The sequence below is a fragment of the Ammospiza nelsoni genome, chromosome 2, assembly GCF_027579445.1.
Source record: "Ammospiza nelsoni isolate bAmmNel1 chromosome 2, bAmmNel1.pri, whole genome shotgun sequence".
Classification (NCBI taxonomy): Eukaryota; Metazoa; Chordata; class Aves; order Passeriformes; family Passerellidae; genus Ammospiza; species Ammospiza nelsoni.
In genome coordinates this window covers 28,195,546-28,206,786 of record NC_080634.1, presented here as the reverse complement: position 1 = coordinate 28,206,786, position 11,241 = coordinate 28,195,546, and the positions used below count along the sequence as shown (strand labels likewise).

At 44.9% G+C, this 11,241-nt stretch overlaps 1 protein-coding gene across 1 annotated transcript; it reads left to right on the top strand.

Moving 5' to 3' along the window:
• The first annotated feature begins 471 nt into the window (after nt 1-471).
• Nucleotides 472-903, top strand: NHLH2 (nescient helix-loop-helix 2). Its single transcript, XM_059466804.1, has one exon. The coding sequence runs from the start codon at nt 472-474 to the stop codon at nt 901-903; it is 432 nt and encodes a 143-aa protein (XP_059322787.1).
• Nucleotides 904-11,241: the final 10,338 nt, after the last annotated feature.

Sequence of the window (11,241 nt, the reverse complement as noted above, 5' to 3'; positions counted from 1 at the left end):
CTGGCAGGCTAGAAAAAACAATATTAAAATTGGGGGCCTGGACGGAGAGGGGGGCGGGGAATCACCATATTATTGGAACACTGGATATTAGCTTGCTTGGAAAAAAAAAATCCTCTATTGCTCTCTGGGCCTGTTTCAAGACCCAAGGAAGCGCAGAGAATAACGGCAGGAAGTATATTCCGCTGAAGCTGCCGTCAAACGCTAGACAAGGGATGGATAAATGAGGGTATCGTTTATCCCCGGTATTGCTCTCATTAGTACTCTCTGAAGGAGCCGCAACTCGTCCAGCCGGCTCTCCCCCCGGCCCGGTCGGGCGGTACCGGCGCCGGGGGCAGGGCGCGGGGACCGGCATGTCCCCCGTGTCCCTGCCCGTGTTCCTGCTCCCCGCCTTGCCCCTGTATCCCGGGGCCGGGGCCCTGACCCGCTCTCTTTGCTTCTCTGTCTCGGGAAGGCTCCTCCGCCCCCTCCAAGATGATGCTTAGCCCGGACCAAGCTGCCGACTCCGACCACCCCTCCTCGGCGCCCTCCGACCCGGAGTCCCTGGGCGGCGCGGACGCCCAGGCGCTCAGCTGCTGCGTCTCCGACCCGGAGCCCGCCGAGGGCGGCGGCGGCGAGGGCCGGGGCGGCGGCGGCGGCGGGGAGGGCCGCGGCGGGGGCCGGCCCGGGCTGCACCCGCCGCCGCTGAGCCGCGAGGAGAAGCGCCGGCGGCGCCGCGCCACGGCCAAGTACCGCTCGGCGCACGCCACGCGTGAGCGGATCCGCGTAGAGGCCTTCAACCTGGCCTTCGCCGAGCTGCGCAAGCTGCTGCCCACCCTGCCCCCCGACAAGAAGCTCTCCAAGATCGAGATCCTGCGCCTCGCCATCTGCTACATCTCCTATCTCAACCACGTGCTGGACGTGTAGCGCCCGGCGGACGCGCGGAGCCCCGGGACCCCCAGTCCCGCCGCCCCGGTCCGGCCGCGGCGGGCAGCGCCTTCCCCGGGCGGGCGGCGGGCGGGGGGTCCCCGCTGCTGTGCTCCCCGCCCCGGAGGGCTCCCGCCCGGTCGAGAGCCCGCTTTTCGAAGAGAAGTGTAAAACCGGATTATCTCTTCAGGCTGTCAAGTGCCCCTTTATATATATCCAAAAACATCTACTTGTGACCTTAAACGTGTGACCCATGGGTGCAGTTAAAAATAACTATTTTTTATTTATGGTAGAAGGAGTTGACAATTTATTTTTTTCAAGATTTATTTATTTTTCAGAGTGGTGGCAATTTTACTTTGGATACTTCGTGCCAATTGGTTTCTATAGTCGGGTGTTTACACTTTCTCCTGTGGAATATTATGTTTGACTTTATGAGTGTTTGTTGGGATCAATACAGTGTTCATTTTATTTTATTTTTAATTTATTTTCTCCCTCCAATTATATTGCACTTGTGTACCACAAACCTCCCCTCCCTCCCTGTTTATAAGTATATTTTATATATATCAAGGCATTTGTTCTTGACCTTATTTTTTTCTTTCCTTGTGTGGGATCAACAACCACTAGCACTTAACTAGGAGAGGTTTTTTTTTAAACTTGTTGTTATTCTGATCTATAGTTGCGTCTGAAAAGTACTTTGCAAATCGTTTATAAGGGAAGTAGTTTCTTTGTGGGTGTATATGTGCGTGTGTGTACACATGCATGTGTGTGGGAGTGAGCGTGGGTGTGTATGTGTGTGGTATATTTTTAGGAAAGGACATTTTTTCCTAAAAAAAAAAGAAAAAAAAAGAAAGAAAAGTAAATCCAGGACTGCTTTCCTTTGTGACAACCAAAAAAATTCTATAACCTGAAAATGTTTCATGTTCTTTGCTGTGAATCTCTTAAAACAAGAAGCGCATTTTAGGGACAAAAAAGAAAAAGAAAAAAAACCACATCTGCTATCCAAAGATTTTAGTCTTTTTCAGGGTTTTTTTGTGTGTCTATGTTGCTTTATATAATGCAATATTTTGTAGTGAAAATAGATAAATCTGGTTTCTATCTGATGCGTTTTTCATATCTCTCATGAATGGTGAGCTGTTTTGCATATAAATAAAAGTATCAAATAAAAGCTGTTTTTTCCTAATTATTTTTCCCTGTTGGTCCTTCTGTAAGACAGACATGAGATGTCCTTATGAATAAGGATTGCAGAGGCTTCTCAACTCGTGCCTGGGAAGCTTCAACAGGTTACCTTCCTCTTCCTAGGGAGACTCGGACTGCAGTCCCTCCAGCAGAGCTCCCCTGCTCCAGCCGCTCTCAGCTGGCTGCCCTGCCCAAATGCAAAGGAGACACAGAACCCTTGCTGTCACTTTCTCCCGGTCTCATCATGACTGGCATCTGGTCACATGTTCCAAAGTTCAAGCTGTACAATCCAATCTGATGCTTGCAAGCACCTGTTTTGCCATCTCACTCTTTGAAATGCCTGGCTTTGCCACCCAAATGTATGTGTTGTGTCTTGCCTGAGCGCACTGGGTTTTCTTTCTCTTGTTTAAACTCAGCTTTGATCCCTCTCAGACCAGGTCTTATTCTACTGAAACCAAGGAAAAATCTTTTGCCCTTTCCCTGCTTTAGAAAACCTCAACCATAATCTTTCATACAAGGCTTCAATTGCCAAATCTTGTCATTTGAAACATGGAACAGATACAGACTCAATGGCAGACAGGTTATTACCTGAGTAATGTGAGACTGTCTCATTCATTAAACCCTTTCCTTGTTTCCCACAAGGGGTTAATTTTACCTATAATTTGAATGCTGCCATTGACTCTGGTGGCTGCATCATCCATTCTTACTTGCTGGAGAGATAAAACCCTCCCCTCTACCCCATTTTTATGGCTGACACTTTGCACAGCAATTTAATTAAGTGTGGTCTTGACCAGCTGAAAAGCTCCATGCAGAAAACCTGTCAGAGAGACTGTTAATTCCATTCCCTACAAATACATGCTTGCCATGTCCCAAGGGAGCACACCCTGGTTTGGTAGTTCAATGCACAGGTTTCAAATCCTGCATTTCAGGGCTGAAATAACTCCACCAACTTTGGAGCTGGCTTCCTTTGGGAGAGGTTTGTTTCTTAGGTTCAATATCAGGGTGCTGTGTTGAGTTTGATGTAATTGCCTGAGTGATATTATAAATCCCGCCATCCAAAAAGCCTTCATGCTACCAGCATTTGGGAGGACTTAGTTAATGAAAAGGTAAACATATTATCTCCTTCTTGACCATTGGGAATGCATGTTTCAGGGGGAGAGAGGGCTCTGCAACACCTGCCTGTAAAGTATGATGGCTGCAGTCACTGGCAGTTGTAGGTGTCAACCCCACATTCCCACTGGCCTCACTTCCCCTTCTGGGGGTCTCGCACACGTGTCAGAGGCACAGGCTGAGATAATGCCTGAGTCCCAGGTTCCCAGCCACGTGACCCTGTGCCCAAGTGATAAGCCAGAAAGGCTGCTGTGCTGTGAGCAAAGAAGAGCACAGCATGGAGATGTGTGGGAACGGGCGCAGGAAGTCAGAAAATCTTGTGAGCTATTCCACTCTTACCATCCCTGAAACAACAGAGAGCCTGACTGCACTCAGAGCAACAAGGGCTTTGTTTTTGGTGGTATCCAAAGGGTCAGATCTCAAGTTTAACCTGCAAAAGTGTCAGGGCACTTGACCTGAAGAGATGTGCTTTTCTTCCCAAGTGTTATCTGATGTAAGAAATTGCTTTTTCCTACAAGTCCTGTCTCGCTTCCATACACTCAACATCTTGTTTAAATCCTGTCCCCACCATAACATCACCCCAGCTACTTCTATTTTTCCTGCTGGCACCAAGAAGGAAGCTCATTCCCATTTAGCAGTTGATGAGTGTTGAAAACAGAATGTAGGGTTTGCTCCCACATTCCACACCTTTTTTTTTTTTATTCTTAAGGAGCTGAGTATGCACAAGCTACAAGGCCCATGCGAAAAAACAAGGCTGCATGGCTAAGTGCTCAGAAGTCTGGATTTATGAAGAATGGGTAAACAAATTTAACTCCATCTCATTGCAAGTCTGGGTTAGATAGCAATAAAGTCTAATTATATAATCAAAGTTTGCCTATGTCTATGTTCCCTCAGCAATAAAGGAATGAATGACCTTGAATGACAATACTATAGGAGGAATGGGGTTGGAACTGCTGAATGGAAGTTTATATCACACTCAGTCATTACAGTAATTGGAAGGGAAGAGACACAGTTAATATTCCCTGGTATTTTAGCTACATTCAGATACCTTTCTTGCACAACTGAAGAGGAGCTCATCCTACAAACCACGAAAGAAAGTGCACTTAAAAGACAGAGAAGGCACAGCACTACCTCCGGACCTTTAGCTGACTCTAAAAGAGGGACTTTAGGCCTGAACTGAATACAGTATATAAAACATTTGAAATATTATATAAAACATATAAAACATTGAATGGAAACCTCCAGCATTCACAGAGAGCAAGTAGCTCTAATAGATAAACCTAAAATATCCCAGTACAAGAGATATCCAATGCATGCTAACATTGGGTTATAACACCTATTAAGACACATTTTCAGGCCTATATGGACTCACAGGGACACGGTGCAATACACACTCACATGGTATCATTAGGAAGCACGACAGCTAATGCATTCATCTGAACCCTGGGAACAGATCCTGACCCTGATTCAGCAAACAAGGACAGACAGCAAGCCAAAAGTAACTCCTCCGAATAAACATAATGGTTTTGACAGGACTGTACAGCTAAGGGGGAACTGTATCTCAGTATCATACAGTTTCCTAAGAGATTAAAAGATCTCCAGCACAAAATATTCCAAATTATAGGCTTGAATTTATGCTGCTATTACATATGCACATAGAAAAGGAAGAATTTCTAGGAATAGACTGTCCAGCAAAGTGCATGGTACTGTGCATTCAGGATCACATTACGCCCCAGCCACAAAGTCATGCCTTATTGTTTGTGTTAAAAAGTGTTTGAGCCAGGTAGGATATGACCACTAATACTTACAGCAGATAAATTCTGAGGGTCTTGGATGTGATTTGATATCTTTGCTGCATTTCTAGCAAAGGGAATTTGTGTGTGATTGGGAAGAGATGGGGGGTGGGGAGCTGAAGAGGATGTTGTATATGAAACCCAACAAAGAAATGGATCTTTTCCATTATATAGCTGTGAAGAAATAGCAGAGACATTCTATCTGTCTCTTCACATATCTATCCATCTAGCCATCCTGTAACCCAATTAACCCAGTTCTTTTAGGGTGAATAAATGTGTTCTAATATCAGCCATTATTTTTCAGTACTCTCAGTTTATTCTCCAGGGTGGGACAGATCAATAACCACAATAGCAACCGACCCAAAAGGAAAAAGGCAATCTCCTGGCGCTTCTTATTTATTTCTTCAGAGCCGATTTCGTTTTTCCTGCCTCTTCCCCTGGTGACGGATTTTGCCTTTCCTGCCCAGAATGGCCGTGTTGTTTTATCCTGAGCTCTATTTGCATGTGAGCTTCAGATTCATCTTTGGCTCCTTGCACGGTTTGGGATGAGACCCTCCTGTCCCCAGAGAGGGGGGCAGGTGTTGCTCCAGTCGAGCGAATGGAACCAAATTACAGGACCGTCTGTCGCCTCCTCTGGGAGCCGGCAGAGGGAGGGGAGGAAGGGGAGGGGAGCGGGATGCCGTACGACAGAAAAGAAAAGCAGAACATCATACTGATGCCGATAAGAGCTTGGAAACACGAGTCACCCCAGCCCACAGCCCCACCCAAAACCATGCAGCAGCCACCTGAAAGAGAAATGTCAGGAGCAGAGACAGAAATAAATTGAGTCACTGGGCTGGAATAACTCAGACTCAAAATGAAAGAGAATTCAGACCCCGTCCACTTTCAGACACAAGTGCAGGCACAAAGTTGCTGTTTTTCTCAGCTTACGGCTGTGCTCTTTGATGTCGCCTCCTCTGTCCTTGCGGAGCAGGCTCCTCGGCCCACCACTGCTCTCCACCAAGTCCTCACAGCCCAGGTCTCACAGCAGCTCCTGCGCCCCTCCCTCCAGCTGCTCCTTCTGGCCTTCCCACAGCCCCCCTGCCCTTCAAGGTCCCTGAGAGAGGCCTTCTGTGCAGAGGTGGCTCTGCTCCTCTGCCACCCCACCAGCCCATGCTGCACAGTGCAGCCAGTCCTTGCTCTCACAGGGAGCTGCTTGGTGCTCTAGCTCAGGGCTGGCATCTCACTTCTCATCCATGCAGATTTCTACTCAACTGATCTGAAAGAGGTGGTGTTACAGACTTACACTTCTCAAACCCACCCATTTGCGTAAGGCATTCCTAGCAAATTAATAAAGGACCCCCATCTACCCCACTCCACCCCCCACCTTGTTTTTGCTGTTTTTTTGTCCCAAACTTTCCTAGACATGAGTGCACACACACACACTGATATATGCAGCGATTGCTTTCAGAGTGGTGGGGCACAGAGTCACTTGAAAAGCAACAGGTGACAGCTGTTCTGCTGTTCCTCACTAAAACAAGAAGAAAATCAGAGAAGAAATTTGTGGAGAATTTAGAGGAGCTTCGAAAGAAGGCATGAAAAAAGGTGCCATTAGGAGTGCTTAAATCAAAGCAAAAGCAGCATGGAGTGAATGACTGGCAGAGGAAGCCAGGTCACATAGGTGGAGGGGCCTCATCAATCGGCAACTGGGCATAACATAAAGGATTTTCCATGAGGGTGGTGGGATGTACACTGAACCTGAGGTCTACACCAGGGCATAACGAGGAACAAAAGGCATGTGAAAAGGTAGGCAGCAAACAGGAAGGGACGGCAGCAGGAAGTGTGAGAAAGGAGAAGGATGTGAATGGCTGGGCAGAGCTGCTGGTATGGGGGGATGGGGGAAGATGCTCCAGCAAAGTCAGAAGGAGCAGTTTGCCCAGGGGTTAAAAGCAAGTTCAGTCCAGGAACAGACAGAAACCAGGCAGGAAGGGAACTGGAAGGAGTTGTTAACTAGACATTCAAAACTACTCAGGAGAGATCATCACAACTATAGTCATGGCCAGAGGGATGGACTGGCACAGTAACATTTTTTCAAGGACCAAAAGACAAGGGGTTTGTCATATAACACCTATCCTCCAGAGAAATTCTCTGTCTTCTTGCTCAAAACAATTCTGTGCATAGAAGTGGCAGAAAGATTTGCAAACCCTAGGGCTAGAGCTCAGCAATGAAGAAAGAAAGAGAAGAAAGAGAAGAAAGAGAAGAAAGAGAAGAAAGAGAAGAAAGAGAGAGAGATAGAGAGAGACAGAAAGAAAGAGAGAAAGAGAGAGAGAGAGAAAGAGAGAGAGAAAGAAAAGAAAGAAAGAAAGAAAGAAAGAAAGAAAGAAAGAAAGAAAGAAAGAAAGAAAGAAAGAAAGAAAGAAAGAAAGAAAGAAAGAAAGAAAGAAAGAAAGAAAGAAAGAAAGAAAGAAAGAAAGAAAGAAAGAAAGAAAGAAAGAAAGAAAGAAAGAAAGAAAGAAAGAAAGAAAGAAAGAAAGAAAGAAAGAAAGAAAGAAAGAAAGAAAGAAAGAAAGAAAGAAAGAAAGAAAGAAAGAAAGAAAGAAAGAAAGAAAGAAAGAAAGAAAGAAAAAGAGAAATGCAGAACAGAGCAGGAGAAAGACCCAATATTCCCAATACCTAAGGTCTTCTGACCATTTAAGCAGTTTCAAGATTTAAGACAGGCTTCAAGACTATCCCAGAAATGATCCCTGCAGGATAGAGCCACAAATCTGTATTGGACTTTTGTTATTCAAGGTAATAAAGACAAGGACTGACCATGAAAAATTGCAGAAGGACTGTGTGAGACTGATAAAATAGCACAAGAAATTCAATCTAAATAAAGTGATAAGGTGATGCATGCAGGGAAGAACATTTCTAACTTCACATATAACTGATCAGTCCTGAGCCAAGCACAGAAGCAAGATCTTGTAGCTATGATATATTGCTTCATGATAACATCAGCTTGGGTCTTCGTGTCATGAAAAAAGAAAATGAAATGTAAGATATTATTATCACCATTGAGAGAATAGAACAGAACAGGTAGAGAGCAAGGCAGAGAGCATCATTATGCCGTGCATAAAACCAAAGTAAGTCTGTATCCTGAATTCTATGTGCAGCTCTGGTTCAGTCTCAGTAAGAGCAAAGTAGAAGTCCAAAAGCATCTGAGAATGGCAGCAAGGGTAATACAAAGCATGGAATAGCTTCCATGCAGCAAATGGCTACGTGAAAAGGACTGAGCCAACAGTGATTTTACAGAAAGCCATCATATCCCAGTTAACAAGGGAATGGTGGAGAGGGATCAGTTGTTCCCTGTCTCATCCAATATAATTTGATAACAGGAGGCGTCAAATGAAACTGTTGGATGCCAGGCTCAAAACAAACAAAAGGAGGTGTCTTGTCACACCATGTGCAGTAAAACCGTGGAACTCCTTCCTCGGGATGTTGTGAAAGCAAAAATATTATACAAGTTCAGGGACAGAAGTTCACAAAAGAGAAATCTGCTGAGGATTTTTAAATGTGTAGAAATTCCTCCCAACTAGTCTCTCCTCAAACCACAAATAGTTGAAGGGCAGCAGACCTTTAGCAGGAAGTATCATATAGACCTCTGCTATTGTGATATTCCCCAGGCATCTGCTTTGGCTCCCATTTGCACTGGGATGCTGGGATAGATGGATTTTCAGACTGGCTCAGTCTCCATCTTCATGATCTGTAGGAAATAGATCTTTGACAGATGCCAACATCTTTCAAGCCTTGGTCTCTTTGGACCTGAACACAAAAGCTGTCTACAAAAGCTGTCTGTAAGGTAAGTCCTCAGTAGGCCAATGTGACAAGATAAATATAATCTTTTAGATAGGGAGGGAGGAGGACTTGTTCCCTGGGGCAATAAGCATAACAAATGTGGTTTTTCTGAAAGCGAAAAGGTTGGAGTTGGATGTCAAACAAATAAAGGTAAGCCTACAGCAGTTCCATAATCTCAAAGGAGTTACCTATGATTGTCACCAGAGTAACAGTCCTAGAAGGATCCTAAAGATAATCATGGTGTGGTAGGATGGTCAAATGTAGGACGGGGCTTGCCTTGAATTCAGCCCCAATCTCTTGTCCTGACATATTTTTCAGACTTTAACAGGGCTGCCTTCTGAAAATGTAGGTCCTATTAGTCAGGGTCACAGCTTCTTATATTGCTTAAATTGCTCCAAGAAGATCAAAGCTCGGGAGACCTTAAATAATATTGATCTAGCAATATTTGAAAGAAGAAAGGACTGCTCAGAGACTTGAAGAGTTTAGATTCAGCCACTGCGTTCATCAAAACCTAGCAAATTTTAACATACTTTAGATTCAAACCTCAAAAATGAGGAAGAAACAAGGAAAATGAAGGGAAAGTTAAAATGATAACAAAGAGAGGAGGAGTGAAAACAGTGGTTTTCATGAACTATGGGAGTAATGGACAATCATCTTCTAAGCTCATCCCACTGGGGCTTTTTGGGTGATCAAAGGTGCCTCAGACAAACAACCAGTCTCAGACCCCATATGCAGTCATTCAGAAAATCCCAGTACAGAGCAGCTTAAATCTTGTGGCCAGAGACCACCTCCTGTATGAGCCATGTCTTGCTGACCAGCTAGGAAGGGAGTCTTCAAAAGTGGTTTGGGGGCACTGACTCCGTTCTCTTGACACAGAACACAAAAAGGATCCAGAGATCCAGAAAATATCTTTAAATGCTAAAGTCACTTTGCTGTACATAATCATATGACTGTCTCAAAGGCTACACTCTCTAGTTGAGGCTCTATCAGAGAAAGCATTGCTTTCAAAGAAAAGTGTCTTTAAAAACTGTAGAGCAGGCCCCTTGTCTCTGGCAGTTCAGTGTTCCCCACACAAGGCTCATCACTGCCAAAGGATTTCTAAGGGACACCTCCCAACTTTCTTGACCCATGAAGTATCTCCCAACAGTGTCCAAAGTAAATTAGCAAAAAACTTTCCTACTCCATTTGCCTTGTAACAGTATCCAAGATTTGAACCCATTTGAACCTTACTCTGTAAAGGTGAATTTACCTCACTTGACCTTTTCTTGAATCATTGTTAAAGCACCTCTCAATGGTGCATTTACAGTGCGTGCTTGAACTACAGACATTCATAATACCTCCCCTGTATCATTTCAAGACATCCAGGACTCTTGCTACCACACAATTGCTTCTCAGTAGCATCCAAAAGGGGAAAGTACAACATGAAATGGGATTCAGAGTACATATTTAACAAGCTCCCAGAACACAGAGTGTTGTATGGAGCCAAGGCCAGGGTCAAACCCTGTCAGTCTCACAGGGATTCTAGCACAAGGCTACATTGTAGAGCCAAAGGGTAGAACCCTTGTATCCTTTTTTAAACATGCAGGTATTGTCAGCAGCCTCTTAAATGCCCCCACCAGAAAGTGAGGTTCAGGTGGGAGCTGACACAGGTTGAACTATTGAGATAGATCCTAGTGGGATGAATATTTTGAAATCTCAGAATCTGAAACCCAAGGAGCATTAATCACCAATGTCATTCCATGAACCAAGGACCAAATGCATGGTGAAGCTTGCACACGGCCTAGCACACAGACTCTCTAGGGTAGGGTTAAACCACACTGCTGGGATGGCACAGAGAAAGCTGCATTGCTTGCTAGCATAAACAGGCTGTAATAGCATTCACTGCCTGTCTAGTCAGACAAACCGCATTTAATTACCGTGCGTCCAAGTTACAGTAATCTGGATGCAGATAGATCTGAAGTAAATTGAAAGGAAATGGATTTTATGTTACAATGTAGAAAGGAAAAGCACATTAGGATAAAGATGATTAGGTGGATTGGAAGAACCTTGTAAAAGATAATTGCGTTCAAAACAATAGCATCTTCAGCAGGGGAATTTCTGCCATGTGGAAGTTATACTACTGTCACACTCAAGAGAAGTGTCCACACCAGATTGGCTCCTTCTTCCCTTGCATGGTGGCTCCTTGAGTTTCTCTAAGAGTTGCAGCTTCTGGCTTGACTGACACCAGCAAAGCCATTTCTCTAAATCTCTGAATCTCACAGCCAGTCTGGTATTTCTCTGTGTCTCACATCCTCCTGGGAGGCAACATATGCTCCCCTTTTCCACCCTTTACGTGTTTAGACTGTAAATGCTCTGTCAGCAGTACAAGGACCTGACCCACACAGCAGGAGAATTTGCAACCTGCCCAGTCCCACCCTGTCTGTGAAGGTGACCAGTCTCATCTAGC